The sequence below is a fragment of the Coregonus clupeaformis genome, chromosome 29 (assembly GCF_020615455.1).
Source record: "Coregonus clupeaformis isolate EN_2021a chromosome 29, ASM2061545v1, whole genome shotgun sequence".
NCBI classification, from domain to species: domain Eukaryota; kingdom Metazoa; phylum Chordata; class Actinopteri; order Salmoniformes; family Salmonidae; genus Coregonus; species Coregonus clupeaformis.
The window spans coordinates 58,052,648-58,072,093 of record NC_059220.1 but is presented as its reverse complement, the minus strand read 5'-3'; the positions used below and the strand labels follow the sequence as shown (position 1 = coordinate 58,072,093).

Here is a 19,446-nt window from a genome sequence, read left to right as displayed (position 1 = left end):
GTCCACAAGTTTCGAATCAGGTAATTTAAATATACATGTGCTGCCTTTCCAAATGATGTAGCTAAACTTTCCACACACATTAATTTGAAAAAGCAGTTTATTAAAACTAAACTACAATATTCAAGGAATTTCAAGAGATAAAATGTCTATGTACATGAATACAGCAAACCAAATCCTCTTGGTTCCTTGAACCTCACTGTCAAAGGTTAACCAACATCCATTCAAAAAACAAAGCAACATTGGTGAATTCAATTGAACTTATGCATGTTAATCACATACTTATGGATATTCATCAGACACACAGTGAAAGAAATAGGATTTTGCAAGCAGTAACTGAAGGCTGAACTGTGGAATACTTGAAAGCTTACCAGCACCCCATCCATTTGGATAATTACTGCTAGGTACATGCATTCTATGACAACTAACACGTTTTTTTTACAACCAGGTACATAATCTATGTGTAGTAGTAAACGTCCATATATCTGTAAGATTGTCATTCATTCATTGAAACTGCGATCAAGGATGTTAATGAAGTTACACTTTATTGCGTTTTGATTGGCTCTCTACAGCTGGGGCTGCCCTTTTATTGCGATGATGAGGGAAGGTTGGCATCAGGTCAGCCTCACAAGCTAAAAAGTGAAAAAGACAGACGTTAATCACTTATTTCATTCCACAAAAACTGTTCCAATCCCTTCTGTCATATAACCCTGAGGCCACACTTACGCAAAGGTTTCTCCTTAAAGTAGGAACTCTCCAAGCAGTCCTTAGCTGTGGCCCTAACAGAGACAAGAAACACTTGTGAGCCATGCAGGAGTGAAAGGAAGTATACTGTACATGTCTTAATTTAAGGTTTCTGTGTATACCATATTGAAGGAGTGTGTAAATATGTGAATGACAGAATGTGTAGAACTGTATGCGGGTCTCTTCATGTATGTATAATGCTGTGCAGGTTTGTTCTTTGGTAGTTACCTGCGTAGAGGATTGTACATGAAGAGTAGGTTGAGTAAGCGCAGCCCTGCATCAGACAACCAGGTGAACTTATTCTTCAGATTGTTGTATGGTTGTTTCCTCAAACTGTACTGTCCAACTAGGGGAAGACGAGTGAAGCCCTGCAAAATTAAAAACACAACAGACAGGCGTTAACCGACAATATTCTTTTTTGAGGAGAAACTACTATCATTGGTTGTTGCATAGTGTAAAATGTATTAATATTAAGTGACTCCAAAATTAAACTTTTGGAATGGTAAAATCCTCAATTCTGTGATTCTTTAGGAGAGAGTAGTACTGAGCGATTGGTGATTTTTGAGGTCGGTTTTGGTTAGATTATCACCATTTTCAATTTAATTTTTATTACATTAAATTCACTATGCATTATGTGTGTTGAATGCTGTAACAACACAGAATAAAACAATTAATAAAAGTCCCATGATGGTAGTGACTGCCCACGACTACTTATCATTTATTAACCATCAATAATTCACATTACTTTAATCAAATATTTCAGTTGTTGTGTATATTACATTTGTTTTATTTGATGACTTTATTATTTCATTCCAAGTCATCATCTCCTCTCTATAGATCTGTTGCCTATGCAGTCTGACAAAATCACTATTTTAGTAGTTCTTCAAAGTAAATAAGGCAATACCTCGCGAAGCAACTGCTCTCTATGTATCCCTTCTTGATTGTGCATTCTTCTGTCTCTTATGTAGCAGGCATAAAAGAAACACAGACTGGACAAGTAGCCGCGCAATGGATTATGGTCATTGTAGTTAATTATCAAGTTTTCTGTGCTAAACTATGTAGAACATTGGCCTGTTGGAAACTACAACTCCCTACTACGTCACACAGTTTGGGCATGATCTGATTTATCTCTAGAGAAACTGCAGCGCAATGTGCGCATTGAGCTCACAGAAAACCCTGAATTAAATGGAATTCATATAATTGAACCGATGTAGGTCAATTTGTAAAAAACAAAAACATTTTGGTTAATCGCACAGCACTAGGAGAGAGACATTACCGGCCAGATGTTTTCATTAGGGGTACCCAGCAGTTGCACTATGAGGTCCACCTGTTGGATCTCAGAACCCCCTGGCAGCAGAGGTTTATGCGCAAGCAGCTCGGCCAGGATGCAGCCCACCGCCCTGGAGAAATATGAGATACCAGTACGGTTATACAGATGGTATGGTAATAAACATTGGTGACTATTCCATGAAAATACTCTCTGGAGGGTTGATGTATGGATGGGAGGGGAGATTCTCTGCTAGAACAGAGAGGATCCTATTTAGAACAGAGTCAAGTTCCGTAACTGAAAGGGGACAACTACACTACCAGTCAAAAGTTTGGACACATCTACTCATTCAAGGGTTTTTCTTTATTTTTACATTGTAGAATAATAGTCAAGACATCAAAACTATGAAATAACACATATGGAATCATGTAGTAACCAAAAAAGTGTTAAACAAATCAAAGTATATTTTATATTTGAGAATCTTCAAATAGCCACCCTTTGCCTTGATGACAGTTTTGCACACTCTTGGCATTCTCTCAACCAGCTTCACCTTAAATACTTTTCCAATAGTCTTGAAGGAGTTCCCACATATGCTGAGCACTTATTGGATGCTTTTCCTTCACTCTGCGGTCCGACTCATCCCAAACTATCTCAATTGGGTTGAGGTCGGAGGATTGTGGAGGCCAGGTCATCTGATGCAGCACTCCATCACTCTCCTTCTTGGAAAAATAGCCCTTACACAGCCTGGAGGTGTGTTGGGTCATTGTCATGTTGAAAAACAAATGATAGTCCCATTAAGCCCAAACCAGATGGGATGGCGTATCGCTGTAGAATGCCGTGGTAGTCATGCTGGTTAATAGTGCCTTGAATTCTAAATAAATCACAGACAGTGTCACCAGCAAAGAACCCCCACACCATAACACCTCCTCCTCTATGCTTTAAGGTGGGAAATACACATGCAGAGATCATCCGTTCACCCACACCGCGGTTGGAACCCAAAATCTCAAATTTGGACTCCAGAGCAAGGACACATTTCCACCGGTCTAATGTCCATTGCTCGTGTTTCTTGGCCCAAGCAGTTCTCTTCTTATTATTGGTGTGTTTTAGTCGCGGTTTCTTTGCAGCAATTCGACCATGAAGGCCTGATTCACACAGTCCCCTCTGAACAGTTGATGTTGAGATGTGTCTGTTACTTGAACTCTGTGAAGCATTTATTTGGGCTGCAATTTCTGAGGCTGGTAACTCTAATGAACTTATCCTCTGCAGCAGAGGTAACTCTGGGTCTTCCATTCCTGTCGTGGTCCTCATGAGAGCCAGTATCATCATAGCACCTGATGGTTTTTGCGACTGCACTTGAAAAAACGTTCAAAGTTCTTGAGATTTTCCGTATTGACTGACCTTCATGTCTTAAAGTAATGATGGACTGTCATTTCTCTTTGCTTATTTGAGCTGTTCTTGCCATAATATGGACTTGGTATTTTACCAAATAGGGCTATCTTCTGTATACCCCCCTACCCTGTTACAACACAACTGATTGGCTCAAATCAAATCAAATGTATTGGTCACATACACATGGTTAGCAGACGTTATTGCGAGTGTAGCGAAATGCTTGTGCTTCTAGTTCTGACTGTGCAGCAATATCTAGCAAGTAATATCTAACAGTTCCACAACAAAAACCTAATACACACTAATCTAAGTAAAGGAATGGAATAAGAATATATAAATATATGGATGAGCAATGTCATTATCAGAGTGGCATATGCTAAGATGCAATAGATAGTATAGAATACAGTATATACATATGAGATGGGTAATACAAGATATGTAAACATTATTAAGATAGTATAGAATACAGTATATACATATGAGATGGGTAATGCAAGATATGTAAACATTATTAAAGTGGCATTATTAAAGTGACTAGTGTTCCCTTTATTAAAGTGGCCAGTGATTTTCAAGTCTGTATGTAGGCAGCAGCCTCTCTGTACTAGTGATGGCTGTTTAACAGTCTGATGGCCTTGAGATAGAAGCTGTTTTTCAGCCTCTCTGTCCCAAATTTGATGCACCTGTACTGACCTCGCCTTCTGTATGATAGCGGGGTGACTGAAGGCTCAAACGCATTAAGAAGGCACTTAACCCTAATTGCTCCTGTAAGTCGCTCTGGATAAGAGCGTCTGCTAAATGACTAAAATGTAAATGTAAATGTAAGGAAAGAAATTCCACAAATTAACTTTCAAGAAGGCACACCTGTTAATTGAAATGCATTCCAGGTGACTACCTCATGACGCTGGTTGAGAGAATGCCAAGTGTGCAGAGCTGTCATCAAGGCAAAGGGTGGCTATTTGAAGAATCTCAAATAAAAAATATATTTTAATTTGTTTAACACTTTTTTGGTTACTACATGATTCCATATGTGTTATTTCATAGTTTTGATGTCTTCACTATTATTCTACTATGTAGAAAATAGTAAAAATAAAGAAAAACCCTGGAATGAGTAGGTGTGTCCAAACTTTTAACTGGTACTGTACATACATGACATAGACAACTCTCTCTGTATGTTAGAGCTTGTTTGGAAGAGAGGGAGCTCTGTGATAGTGACACAATTCTAAATAGGTTTAAAAGCATATGTGACCTATGTATCTTATGTGTATGGACAAAGTAGAGACTTAAAACAAATTACCACATGTCTAAGGCTGTGGTCTGAGTCTTGGTCCCTAGGAGGAGCTCTGGGGCTCTGTACCTGGAGCGAGAGAGAGAGAGCGAAATAACAGGAGCTGATGAGGCTCAGGGAGGGTTAGGGATCAGTGCCTTTGGAGAAAGTTGAGGTTGAAGGACTGACTCACCACAATGTCACCACCCGGGGCGTCATAGGCTGTAAGGGGATACCGTAGCAACGTGCCAAGCCAAAGTCAGCTGGATAGAGAGGGAACCATTAGCACAATCAACCATTGACAGAAGCATGCTTTTACACACAATAACTGACAGCAGCATTGTTAAATAATGTTGTAAACTGGTTATAAACTATGTCAAATTAATTGTTCTGCACATTGCTAATTGTTATGCATGTTACAGTAGGTAAAACGTTCACTATTCAGAAGTAAAAACAGTACAGTTAAAGCATTTTGTTAAGAACAGTGCAGATTTAAAATCATTCAGGTATTGTTGTTCAACGAAAGGAGTACATGCATACAAACATCATCCAAGAGCACAGCAGTTGTATGGTGATGACTCACCAATCTTTACACAGCCTTTGTCTGTCATCAGTAGATTGGACACCTTCAGATCCCTGCCACATAGTCATGCCATTTAATAAAGTAGCAAACTAAATGACCGCTAAGCATTGAAAGGTTGCACTCAAGAGTACACACCACAAATTCATTACAGAATTCAGATCCATTATTATAATCAAATAAATATATCCCAAAACAGACTGAAGTATATTCCATCCTAAATAACAGCACAAGTCTGAGATATGCAGATATGGAGTTTGACAGTGAACGTGTCTGACCTGTGCAGAATAAAGTTGAGGTGAAGATAATCCAGACCTCTCAGCAGCTGCAGGGCAATACACTTCACCTGAAGGAGGGACATTTCAACACACAACTCTCTAAAATAATCAATGTTGTGTAGTATCAATACAGTAGCAGAAACCAGACAAGAGGACATTCTTTAATACTTGATACTTTTCACTGTTGTACCTGTGCCTCTGAGAAAGGTGTTGGCATGTTTTCCAGCAGACTGGCCAGGTCCTGCTCACAGTAACTCATCACTAGGAAGAGACTGAGCAGAGACACACACAGGTCTATTACTGATAAGTAGGCTACTGAATACAGACAACCAAGATGGGACAGGTAAATACTGAATACACCAAAACTAAAATACTATGCAACAACAATGTTGAGTTACTGTAGTAATTACAACTTAATGAAACATTGTAAACTGTGACACAAGCATTAAATCAGAGTATGTGAACAAATGTTTTTTTCTGTTAAGAAAGAGTAGGCCTAGGCTTAATCATTTCAAAAAATGTTATCATTGTCTATTGAATTAAGTTAAGGTATATTGAGAGGGAGTGTGTGTGTGTGCTGTAAGGAGTGTGTGCTGCCTACCTCTCCAGGTGACTTCCCACCACCACCTCCTTCAACTCCACTATGTTGGGGTGTCTGAGCTTGAGCAGCAGGGTAATCTCTCTCAGACTACTGATAGGGATCCCTGTGTGTAGAACAACACAAGTCAAACAGAGGAAAACAAACACAGAACATAAAAGGCCATAAATAACAAAGATAACCTAATAATATGATGGAAATGTCTCAAAACGATTGTATACTTTGCTAAAAGCAACTGAAGCAAGGCAAGTGGCTGAGACCCCAGCTGTCAGCCTACCATCCTTTTCCTTGTCCATCCGGACCTTCTTCAGTGCTACAATGTCATCAGACCTGGTGTCTCGGGCTCTGTCTGTGAACAGGATACAGTGTTTTAACCTAGGCTTACAGGCACTTACACAGACAGACAGTTGTACAGTATGAAATCTTCTTACCGGTAATTAAATAATAGGGCCTATGCGTAGGCCTAATCTGTGTTGCTCTGGACAGTACCGTGAATTACTCCATTTTATCATCTCTTTCTAAGAACAGCCAATCCTGTGATAACAGATCAAGGATAACTTACACACAATTCCATATGTTCCCTCGCCGATTCGGTTCAGTTTCTCAAATTCCTTCACACTCCTACAGTTCCCAAGCTAACAGAAGGAGAGGAAATACATACTTTTTTCAAGAATTGATCAATTCCTTTGCAATTATTGCTAATGCCGTCTGCAACTGTTCTTTACACATAAATTGTGAGGAAATGTGTGACAATGCAGCTTCTAATGTTTTGCTATAAAGCTATTATTTTGGCAACTCAACAGATGTAGTTTCCATGTAAAGGGCCCATGAGCACCAACATGTGTAGTCTATAGGAGAATATCACATTTGGTGTCAAATGAAAGTGTTTATATTTTTGGGAAATGAAGGCATAGATATGTTTTTTTAAATTTTTTATAAATACAATATATATATACAGTACCAGTCAAAAGTTTGGACACACCTACTCATTCCAGGTTTTTTCTTTATTTTTACTATTTTCTACATTGTAGAATAATAGTGAAGACATCAAAACTATGAAATAACACATATGGAATCATGTAGTAACCAAAAAAGTGTTAAACAAATCTAAATATATTTTTTATTTGAGATTCTTCAAATAGCCACCCTTTGCCTTGATGACAGCTTTGCACACTCTTGGCATTCTCTCAACCAGTGTCATGAGGTAGTCACCTGGAATGCATTTCAAATAACAGGTGTGCCTTCTTAAAAGTTAATTTGTGTAATTTCTTTCCTACTTAATGCGTTTGAGACAATCAGTTGTGTTTTGACAAGGTAGGGGTGGTATGCAGAAGATAACCCTATTTGGTAAAAGACCAAGTCCATATTATGGCAAGAACAGCTCAAATAAGCAAAGAGAAATGACAGTCCATCATTACTTTAAGACATGAATTTCAAGAACTTTTAAAGTTTATTCAAGTGCAGTCGCAAAAACCATCAAGCGCTATGATGAAACTGGCTCTCATGAGGACCGCCACAGGAAAGGAAGACCCAGAGTTACCTCTGCTGAAGAGGATAAGTTCATTAGAGTTAACTGCACCTCAGATTGCAGTCCAAATAAATGCTTCACAGAGTTCAAGTAACAGACACATCTCAACATCAACTGTTCAGAGGAGACCGCGTGAATCAGGCCTTCATGGTCGAATTGCTGCAAAGAAACCACTACTAAAGGACACCAACAAGAAGAAGAGACTTGCTTGGGCCAAGAAACACAAGCAATGGACATTAGGCCGGTGGAAATCTGTCCTTTGGTCTGAAATTTGAGATTTTTGGTTCCAACCGCTGTGTCTTTGTGAGATGCAGAGTAGGTGAACGGATGATCTCCGCATGTGTGGTGCCCACTGTGAAGCATGGAGGAGGAGGTGTGATGGTGTAGGGGTGCTTTGCTAGTGACACTGTCTGTGATTTATTTAGAATTCAAGGCACACTTAACCAGCATGGCTACCACAGCATTCTGCAGCGATACGCCATCCCATCTGGTTTGCGCTTAGGGGACTATCATTTGTTTTTCAACAGGACAATGACCAAAAACACACCTCCAGGCTGTGTAAGGGCTATTTGACCAAGGAGAGTGATGGAGTGCTGCATCAGATGACCTGGCCTCCACAATCACCTGACCTCAATCCAATTGAGATGGTTTGGGATGAGTCGGACCGCAGAGTGAAGGAAAAGCAGCCAACAAGTGCTCAGCACATGTGGGAACTCCTTCAAGACATTTGGAAAAGCATTCCAGGTGAAGCTGGTTGAGAGAATGCCAAGAGTGTACAAAGTTGTCATCAAGGCAATGGGTGGCTACTTTGAAGAATCTCAAATAAAAAATACTTTTTTGGTTACTACATGATTCCATATGTGTTATTTCATAGTTTTGATGTCTTCATTATTATTCTACAATGTAGAAAATAGTAAAAAAATAAAGAAAAACCCTTGAATGACTAGGTGTGTCCAACGTTTTGACTGGTACTGTATATATATATATTTTATTTTATTTTTATTTTATTGTCCCCTAACCCTACCACCCCTCCCCTAATTGGAGTAAACTAATGGACAACAACACTTAGGCTTCTACTTCCAGCTTATACATACTATATACATTTTACGGACACAGTATATTTTACATTAGTTATCCTTTGTTTGTTTTTAGTCCCATCCTTCAACTACCCTCAACCCCTCCCATCTATCTCTGAAGACCATCCAGTTTTGATTTATATTTGCCATATATTTTTCAACTGTGCTGTGATGTTTCACAAAAGTTCAGAACCTTTCTATTCTCATAGTTTCTACAGATTGTAAATTAAAGATAAAACATTTTGCTAAGAGTATTATTATATTGTTGATCGATTGACTATACTTTTCAGATCACCTAGCAGTGGTATATAGATATGTTTTTCAACCATTTTCTATCCTAAAAATGTTTCTGGTCACACAGATGGAAAAGGGGTGTTAATCTACTAGAAAAAGTCTTAAGAGGTATTAGAAATATATCAAAACACAATAATGTTGAAGTAAAGGCCCATGCCAACTAATATCAACATTTATATATAGTTTTGGGGAAACAATTTGCGTTCTTTAAGTAGAAAAAATGTTGCCTAGTGTCTTGCCATTCTATTACCAAAAACCCACATATCTAAGATATTTTCTATCCCTCATGAGGAGGGAAGATTATGAAAGTTCACAGAAGTAACAAGTAAAGGTAGACCTACCAATTTGTCTTTTAACTGAGGACAATTTTGCTTCAAATTATTAAAGTGATTACAACGCGTCACTCTGTTACCAAATCAGTAACAGAGTAACTGAAATATCAGTAACAGAATGACTGCAATTGAATTGGCCACAATGGGAAATCATAGTAGTCACAAACCACAGTTGCAGTAGCGCACAGTACAGCAAAGAACTGTAGAGCACAGTAGAGTACAGTATAGTAAAGAAGAGTAGAGTATAGTTCAGTTCAGTAGAGTAGAGTTCATTACAGTAAAGTAGAGCACACATGACTAATGTAATATACTCTACTGAACTATACACTATTTGTATTTACTTACTGTACTCTACTGTGCTCTACTGTACTGTACTCTGCTGTACTGTAGGCCTACTATACTCTACTTTTCTTTACTTTACTGTTTGCTACTGTACTCTACTTAAATATACTCTACTGTGCTCTACTGTACTGAACTCTACTCTACTGTGCTGTGCTGTGCTGTACTCTACTGCGCTTTACTGTGATGTCCAAATTTGTGAAACATAGACTTCTATGATTGGTACAGATTTGGTCTGGTCTGGACCAACTAAATTTGGTCTTGTTTGGGGGCGGAGCTCATTCGAATAATAGCCAGTGTGTAGAATAATACCCAAACATGCAAAGGAGGATATTACATTTTTCTACCTTTGTGTACCTATTCAGGATACATCACCTTGAAGAGAATGACATTCATAATTATGCATTTATGTATAGTACAGATCTAGGACCCATGATGTCACTCTGTTACCATCATTATGTTAATGGTGGTGAGCCACTTCAGTTACTGTAGTTCAATAATCAAAATAGATTTTTTTTCAAACTCAAGGTGTCATATCATAGCTGACACTCCATTCTTTCTGCAGACATCTTTGAATCTTAATTCGAATGAGATATTTAACAGTTTTTGGAAAACGTGGTCACATAAACAACTGAGGGATATTTTACTGTCATTCTGTTACAAGTAAATGTATTTGAGTAAAATGTTCATTTCTGCATATTGGTGTATAGTTTCTTAAACTTTATGATCAATGGTATTAGCTTGGCATACATTTTAAAGTGAAAAATTGAGTTTCAGCGTCACTGTTACTTTGGAATTGCCCCAGATCACTTTCTCAGCACACAATGCCGTTTGATACAGCCAAAATGAACCTGGCTGGGATTTAGAGGGATCTCACAGGCAGCTTTGTCTGGGTCACTGAGTTCTAAGGTCAGGACATTCCATTGACGGTGTGAAGGGACATCAAAACAAAGCTTTTTGGCTGGTAGCGTCATTGCGTGGCAGTGTGTGCGAGAGTGACGTTCCAAATTAAACAGACAAGGCACCCGACTTGCAATCGTATCAACGTATTTGTGTCCAGCTAATAAGATTGTCTTAAATACATTCCGACTAAATGAAGTGGCGTCATTTGATGTATCCTTGCTGTCTATTAGGGTGCCGGTAATTTGTTAAAGCGTACGTTGCCCACGTAACAATCAACATGCAGTAGCTAACTAGTAGCTACTGCATGTTGCTTACCCTGTGTTTTTGCGGTACTGTGAACGTTCTGTTGTTCTTGATCGACTTCAGCTTTATGGGGTCCGGGTCAGTATCTGTAGCGGTCTCCATTGTTGTTTGGACGCCCAAGATTATGGTTCATTCGCCCTTTGCTGTATATGATTACATAAAATGTGACCAGTAAGCGAATATACGTCCAGAAAAATTCAAAACAGTATGAATGGCAGGAAAACACACACTCGATGCCTTGTCTATTAAATGGACGACTACAAGCTTTCCCGGGGTTGAAGACGGTGAGATGCGCTTCCCCTCAGAACTGAAATTACTTTGTTTATTTACATCTATTTAGAAATAGCTTTTCCCACAAATATGTCCATATCCACTTGAGTCACACTTCATATGAATTAAATAGTGCAATAATATCCCCACTTTTTCTAAGGCTGGGGATAAATGACAACAAATATATGTAATGCATCCAAAAAGCACCAGAAATTACTTTGTTCCTCAAATCTGTCCATATCTATTTCCACTTCTTATAATGGATTACTGTAATTGGTACTTCTAGCACTCCTCTAGCACAATCTTTGGCTCAAGGGGATGGCAGGCCTGTAGTATTTATGTGACCTTACTTTTTCCAACATCGTTATGCCTTGTTAGTGATCGCTCTACCAACACAGATTGGTTGCCTGCTAGGTCGTGGCTCCTTGTTTGCCTCCTCTATACTTTTGGTGGGTGGCTGAGCATAGAGGTCCTCTTTGGATGGGGCAGTGACAATTATGGCAGGAGGTATGAATGAAGAGGGGGAGGAAGTTTCACCAACCGAAATCTCTGCTGGAGAGGGGCTTGGCTTACTTGGCTCTACCACTAGAAGATGAAGAAGTGAACATTGTTATATCATTTAGTTTCACAAAGCTAATTAAGACATTTATAAGTGATATTCTTCAAAATGTCAAGAGGTATTTCAGAAGGTGAGATAACCAACACGTGGCAAGAAATTCCACCTTTAATGAAGCAATTAAATCTAAAATACCTTTAATTTCAGCAACTTCCTGTATCATATGTAGCCAATTCAAGTATCACTCAAAGGTTTCACAATCATGATGAATCTGAGTGAGTTGTCTTCAGTTGTTAGATATGAGTAAGGGTGTATAGGGTTGTTATAATAATACCAGTGGAATATCGTGCCTCAATAGTGTCATTCTGTTTTGTTCTTGAGGATCGATCAGTGTAATGCAAGCACCTTTAAATTGGATTGTGCTAATTTCTTAAGAGTGTTAGAGGGAGCATCATTCAAGGAACAATAAAGATTAACCTCATAACAACAGATGCTATCTACTCATTCATGTGTTTGTAATTTTAACTGTTTAAATATTTGTAAACCTGAAATACTACAGTTATTTTTTACCTGAGCATTACCCAAAAAAACATGTGTGTTTTGTGTTTTAAACTTAAGGAAAACCAATAGAATAGTAATGTCTTTGTCTTCCCCCAAAAATAAAATGAATAGCAACAACCAAAATGGTAGTCTAACTTTGTATAATATTTTCATAGTATTTTCATTGTGCTCATAAGCTTTCTGACTCAAAGGTCTTTCTCAAAGCATACAAGAAAATAGTGAATCAAAAAGAAGATGTTGTCTACACTTAAGGTGGATGGGTTTGCATTGAAAATGTTCACACTGGTAGGCTATCTGCTCCCAAGAGTACTTTATAATCTGTTTATTGGCCACTCTGACAGTAAACAATTATGTTCAAAATGTTTGTTCTCTCTCAATGAATGTAATTATTTTTATACAACAGATTTATCATAGACATGAATTAAGGGTTGTGCAATTTGCAATATTCTAGACAAATAACTACCATTAGGAGCTTTAGCCTGGTTGCTTACCCTCATTTGCTTGCTGGCTCACTGCAGACCCCATCTGACATTTGGTCAACACAACCTGCAAGTATCCATGCTTTGTCTATTGGTGTGTCTGTCACTGCCTGGGGAATTACCCAGACAGGAAGTCTCTCTCTCTCTCTCTCTCTCTCTCTCTCTCTCTCTCTCTCTCTCTCTCTCTCTCTCTCTCTCTCTCTCTCTCTCTCTCTCTCTCTCTCTCTCTCTTTCTCTCTCTGGCCCCTTTTCTATGAGCCTTCACAGAGCATACATTTAAATAATGTCTGTTCCATTTATGCATTTTTCATCATTTATGCTTATGATTTATTTGGGGAGATTAAGGGGAGGTTGATCGTGTACCTTGGAGAGTGGATGACAAGGGGTTAAAAAAAGCAACATCATGTCATGTGACTGCCAATAATGGCCTCTTCCATTTTTGCTTCAGCAACAGAAAAGCCTCTCTCACGTCATCTGCTCTGAACAGGAAGAGTATCCCATTCGCGTCTTTTTTTCCCCAAACGAGGTTAGCCAAAGCCACGCCCGTTTTCAGCTAGAGGCGTATTCCAGCCTACATACGTCTACGTCATTGGTCAACAGCATAAGAGCCGTGATTGGATGGATTCGGAGAGTTCAGCCAGGCGCGTGCAGTCGAAAGACAAGAGAAAATCAGGTAACTGCTGTCAAAATACAGGAGAAAATGCGATTGAACCCACATTTTTGTTCACGAGATGTTATTTGGCTTATTATTGTTATTGTTGGGAAATGTACAAACATAATTAGTTCGTGGTAACTGTTCATTGCTGGCTTCAAAACTTCCTTGCAAACCTTGATACTGCACTCAAACATGGAACTGTGAGGTAAGGTAGTTATTATTATAGTTAGTTGGTTAAGTTTGATATTATACATGATTTGTTTTAAACGTTGCATTCTGTTATAATTTGGTGGGTGTTTTTTTATTTTTCATATGTAACACATGTAAACTAATATTCATGTGTGAATTGGAAATGTTTTTTTTTTTAATCTCCACTCTCCCTGACCCAGGGTCTGCCATTACCCTGGAGCAAGGACACATTCACTTTGTCGGCTCGTTGATTAGAACTAGCAACCTTTTGGTTATTGGCCCAATGCTCTAACCGCTAGGCTACCTGCCGCCCCCTAACATGACAAGTGTAACTGTAATATTATGTAGAAAGGTTTACCAAACTTGTAGTTATATGCGATCAGTGGCAAGCCTTTATTCACCTGTTTTGAGCCTCATCTGTTTAGGGAAAAAATAAAAAAGTTTTTTTGTTGCCTGTTTTGCATGTTATCTTGGCATTAATTCGTGTCACATCAGTTTGCAAACAATGTAAAAACAAATTTATTGATTGCTTTCTTGAGTAAAGGCAGCTACAAAATGCAGGTGTTTCAGCCTAGCTCAGAGCTTTCTATGGTGGAGGGGCATCCAGTGGGAAATAGAGTGTAGGCTTTGGTAATCTTCTCTAGTTGTGCCGTGATTGGCTCAGTGTTCTGTCACTCACGGGGACACCACGTCACTGCATAATCTACAGGGAGAGCTTGGCAGTTCAAGCCCCCTTGGGTGCTGCCATAGATTTACATTAGAAGTGCCCATCCAAGAAGGTTCAAGGTCATTAGCCACAGATAAAATAACGTCAAATGACATTATATCTACCATAGCTTTGATTTATCTTTTTTTTTTAACCTTTATTTAACCAGGTAAGCCAGTTGAGAACAAGTTCTCATTTACAACTGCGACCTGGCCAAGATAAAGCAAAGCAGTGCGATTAAAAACAACAACACAGAGTTACATATGGGGTAAAACAAAACATAAAGTCAAAAATACAACAGAAAATATATATATACAGTGTGTGCAAATGTAGCAAGTTATGGAGGTAAGGCAATAAATAGGCCATAGTGCAAAATAATTACAATTAGTATTAACACTGGAATGATAGATGTGCAAGAGGTTATGTGCAAATAGAGATATTGGGGTGCAAATGAGCAAAATAAATAACAATATGGGGATGAGGTAGTTGGGTGGGCTAATTTCAGATGGGCTGTGTACAGGTGCAGTCATGTCAACATCATACTTTCAAAATCTTAGCTAGCAAGCTAGACAAGCAGTCATCATCATGAATCACGTTGACAATCTACTGGCAAATCCTTTTCAATCCTTGTCATATGAAGAGAAATTAAAGAAAACATTTATTGGTGCTCATTGGACATAAACATTACACAACAAGTCGGAAATCGCAAATTCAACAATGGAAGGAATCAGTGGCTAACTGCAAGCATTGCAAAGCAATCACTATTTTGTTTCCCCTGCTTGCTATTCGGTGGATAGGGTGTGTTGTCCAAGTCTGGGATTAAGGATTTAAAACATCTGTCTGAAAGGGTCTCTTTTCCAAGCTTAAAAGGATAAACATTCACACGCAACACCATGGGCCGGAAAAGGTTGAATACATTGGCCATGCTGTCAATCCAGCATGACTTCTGCTGCATTCAAGACAACTGGAAACTCGGAACTGGGAAATCTCAGATTTCAGTGAGTTCAAGACAACTGGAAACTCAAAAAAAAAAAAAAAAAAGAGCTCTGACTGGGAATACGTTTTGAACGGTCATCCAACTCGGAAATCCAAGTCGGGAATTGGGGCCTCTTTCTAGAACTCCGACCTGAAGATCACTGACGTCATGATTCGACCTTGTTTTTTTTCCCCGAGTTCCCAGTTGTCTTGAAAGCACCATAAATCCAGAGAATGGCAGACTTTGATGACAAAGTTTGATGACAAAATATGTCCACAAGAAGGACTGCCGTGCCACTTTGCTGTTCAAGTGAGCACAACAATGGTGAATCCAAAAATGTATTGTATGCTGCTGCATAAATTATGTAATATGCCAGGGAGATATGTATACTGTAGCTAAGAAAGTAATACTAAGTGTATGTTAGTAGCCCGTGTGCCTCACCCTAATAATTTGGTCCCGTACCCCCTCATAACTTAGCCTACTGTTCTGACTTGGTGGTGCACATGTAGCCTATAGACTGTTTTAGAGAAATGTAATCATTTAATATTGTAAGAGCTTTCATTGTCTGCTTATATGCCCCCTTTATTTATCCTACGGTTCTGACTTGGTGTACAGGGAGAATACTATAAAAACGGCCCATGTTCAGAATTCTGTCGCTGTACATTTAAAAAGCGCTTAACAAATAGTTATATTGACTACGTCGGTCCTAGCTCGCTCATTAAAGTCTTAATCGAAATTACGGATTGCCTCTTATCCGCTCCTCATCCCCTTATGCCATAGTTTGTACATCTCAATTGTCAGTAGAAACCACATTTGTTTAAGCAAGTCAGCCATATCTATGGAGGACTAAAAGTGCCACAATTAAATAAATAAATACACCATTAAATAATTACTTAAATGTGTCATTAATTAATTAAAATTAGAATTAAATACATAAATGTGTTATTAAATGTGTCATTAATTAATTCAAATACCGATTCATTTTATGTAAAATACATATATAATTATTTCACTATTTACATTTACATTTCATGATCCTGCATTGCAGTGATTCATGAATTACTTAAAACTGTCAAACTGACCCATCAAAGTCAGTGGGCGGGGCTAACGCGAATCTAGTCTGATCCATTGCTTTGGTCTGAAGTAGAGTAGGCCAACCTGGATAGAGACAATGGAGGATCTCCGTGAACTTTCCAGGGAGTTGGTTAGAGACATTTTAAACTTAGCAGAGGATGTAGAAGCAGGACCTGCTGACCCAGAGCATGTAGCTAGTAAAGCAGAGGAACTTATTGAAGTTGTTGGAGTCATTTCCGCACTTTCCGACGAAGATATCGACCACAGAGTGATTGCAAATCTAGAAGAAGTTGTCCACCGCTTCTCTGGTACCAGGGCACTTCAGGCCCAACACACACAGGGACCGGGGCGTTTGGCGTTTGACATACCGAGTGCAGTTCTGGAGCATCAACTTCTTTGTGGAGTTCCCGCAGTTCAAATTGCAGCGATGTTCGGTGTGTCAAAGAGGACCATCAGGAGGCGCATGCAACAATACAGTTTAAGGTATTTACACTAAATTCATGAGTTTTCTGTTTATGAATTGCTGCTCTCATACACTCGGAAAGAATATGACGTTTAAGGTAACATTACTTGATGTTGTGTTTTTCTTGTTTGTACAGAAAGACAGATCTCTATTCAGCTGTGAATGATGAGGAGTTAGACCGTATTGTAAGTGAAATTCACAGAAGTCATCCAAACACCGGCTACAAGCTAATGCGTGGTCACCTGAATGCAAGAGGTGTGCATGTTCCAAGTGAGTAGATAATAATATGGGCATTATTTAAATGTATTTTTAATTTGGAGCTCTGCCCCTTTGAAAGGTGAAGGAAGCCCGCTTATGGAAAGACATCGCCTCTGAGATGTAGAATGTGTAGAAGAAATGTGAAGAGAAACACACATTTCAGGACGGCTGACTTGTATCATCAGGATAGACATGTCCTGTGATTTTTAGCCTCCTGTTTAATAGAGGTGGAACAATATCTGACAGTAATATTCTCAGCTGTCCGGATGTGCCCCTGCTGTAAAGGGTATAATATAATCATAGAAAAGCAAAATATCATAGGAGGCAAAAAATCTCAGGTCATCTCTGTTCGAGCATGTGGTATCTATCTATCTATCTATATATGTGTGTATATATATGTATATGTGTATATATATGTATATGTGTATATATATGTATATATATGTGTGTATGTGTATATATATATATATAAATATATATATATATAAATATATGTATGTGTATATGTATGTATATATATATAAATATATATATGTATGTATGTATATATGTATGTATATGTATGTATGTATGTATGTGTGTATGTGTATATATATATATATATATGTATATGTAATTTTTATATATGTGTATATATATGTGTATGTGTGTATATATATATATATATATATATATATATATATATATATGTATATGTACAATATCTGACAAAGTACATTTTTGAAGCTGTGGTGGTTCTGTAATAGTTGACTGTTTTACACACATTATTTATTTTATTATGACACCACTATATCCTCAAAATAAGTAGCCAGTGAGTGTGTGGTTATTCATTTTAAATTCCTCCCCTCAGTCTCAAGACTGCAAGAGTCTTTACGCAGAGTCAATGCAGAGGGAGTCTACATGAGACGTCTGAGGCTGCGTGTATTAAGGCGACGGCAGTATTTTGTTCCTGGCCCAAACTCTTTGTGGCATATAGATGGCCACCATAAGCTTATCAGGTCAGTGATATTAGCAGATAAACAATGCATCTTTCTATATGTTTCATTACAATTGTTATACAATAAAGTTATATTTTTTCATGTGTTTGCAACAGGTGGAGATTTGTTGTCCACGGTGGGGTGGATGGATTCAGTCGTTTAGTGGTCTACCTGACTGTGGCCGGCAATAATAGAGCTCATACGGTCTTACAGAGCTTTATCGCCGCTGTTGAGCAGTATGGGCTGCCATCAAGGGTACGGTCTGACAAAGGGGGGGAGAATGCAGATGTAGCAGAATTCATGATCAGAAGCAGAGGTACCGACAGGAATTCACACATCACAGGCAGAAGTGTCCACAATCAGCGGTAAAGAAATATGTTTGGCAACTAGGCTCACACAACTAACATACTAGTTGAATGTACTTTAGCATATGTCATAAATTAACAATTTCTCAATTTTATCCTAAACACAGAATAGAGAGGATGTGGAGAGATGTTTATGAACATGCCCTGGACCTCTTCTATCAGATCTTTACTTCATTGGAAGATCAGGAGACACTGAATCCAGACAATGAAGTCCATCTTTTCGCTCTGCACCGGATTTTCCTTCCACTGGTTCAGCAAAGCCTCGACTCTTTTCGAGATGCTTGGAACTTCCACGGTCTTAGAACTGAAAGGAATCAGTCACCACAGCAACTCTGGAGAAGTTACAGAGAGCAAGGCCCTGAGGAGGATCCTACTGAGGTTAACAATGAACTTTAAACACTTTCTTAAAATTGTTTCCCCAAAGGAATTATGGGAGAAAAAAATGGTGCTAAATGTGATACTTTAAATGAAACATTTACTATAGATTATTGTCTCTTTAAAATCTCCCGAGCTTTTAAAGATCAACCTGTGAGCTGTAGTTTCTACAGTGCATACTATGCAAAGCTGTATTATTTTAAAAAACTGAATAAGTAACATTTCATTTCTCACTGCCTTGGTGACCAAAAATAACAATCTTGTGTAAGGACATGTCAAACTAGTTTTAAGTACAAGACTGATTATGCTTGTCATCCATTCAGGTTCCTGAAGAATATGGGATCGATTGGAACGGACCTCACTGCCTTCATCGAGGCACTGTGTCAGTCCCCGAGGTTCAGCTGGCCCGTGAGCTCTCAGATGAAGAGGTTGCAATTTTGCCAGCTCCAGGAGTTTCTGTTACTGATGCACTTAGACTATATGTAGAGACTGTGGAAGTGTTATCAAGAATCTTAGACTGATGTCCAACCCATGTTTTTATTTGTTGTGTTAGAACAAGCAAGGAAAAACTGAAAGTTTACTTTCCTTTTAAAAGAAAGGAAAAAAAGCTGTTTCTTTGAAGCTTCCTGTCTCATTATGGTCCACAGAATGAC

General features: G+C 38.5%; 1 protein-coding gene across 3 annotated transcripts; it reads right to left on the bottom strand.

The window, feature by feature from the left end:
- Positions 1–79: 79 nt before the first annotated feature.
- cdk10 (cyclin-dependent kinase 10) lies at positions 80–12,861 on the bottom strand. Of its 3 annotated transcripts, XM_041890073.2 has the most exons (15): positions 12,768–12,861; positions 11,701–11,744; positions 10,902–11,032; positions 6,677–6,749; positions 6,392–6,463; positions 6,118–6,220; positions 5,707–5,788; positions 5,517–5,584; positions 5,242–5,294; positions 4,852–4,921; positions 4,689–4,748; positions 2,018–2,141; positions 970–1,109; positions 724–776; positions 80–629 (listed from the first exon to the last, which is right to left on the bottom strand). In XM_041890073.2, the coding sequence occupies exons 3-15, from the start codon at positions 10,989–10,991 to the stop codon at positions 535–537; spliced, it is 1,083 nt and encodes a 360-aa protein (XP_041746007.1). In that variant the 5' UTR covers positions 10,992–11,032; positions 11,701–11,744; positions 12,768–12,861; the 3' UTR covers positions 80–534. The 3 variants fall into 3 exon arrangements, with proteins under 3 accessions (XP_041746007.1, XP_041746008.1, XP_045065172.1); XM_041890074.2 differs by lacking the exons at positions 11,701–11,744; positions 12,768–12,861 and adding an exon at positions 11,510–11,691; XM_045209237.1 differs by lacking the exons at positions 11,701–11,744; positions 12,768–12,861 and having other exon boundaries at positions 10,902–11,150.
- Positions 12,862–19,446: the final 6,585 nt, after the last annotated feature.

What these genes read in the sequence shown, in the direction of transcription:
- cdk10 (XM_041890073.2), bottom strand. Translation starts at nt 10,991, where the DNA reads ATGGAGACCGCTACAGATACTGACCCGGACCCCATAAAGCTGAAGTCG. An exon ending in GGGAACATATGGAATTGTGT is followed by an intron (nt 6,464 to 6,676) that starts GTAAGTTATCCT and finishes TCCTGTTCACAG; the next exon opens with ACAGAGCCCGAGACACCAGG. An exon ending in CACCTTTCTCAGAGGCACAG is followed by an intron (nt 5,585 to 5,706) that starts GTACAACAGTGA and finishes TCCCTCCTTCAG; the next exon opens with GTGAAGTGTATTGCCCTGCA.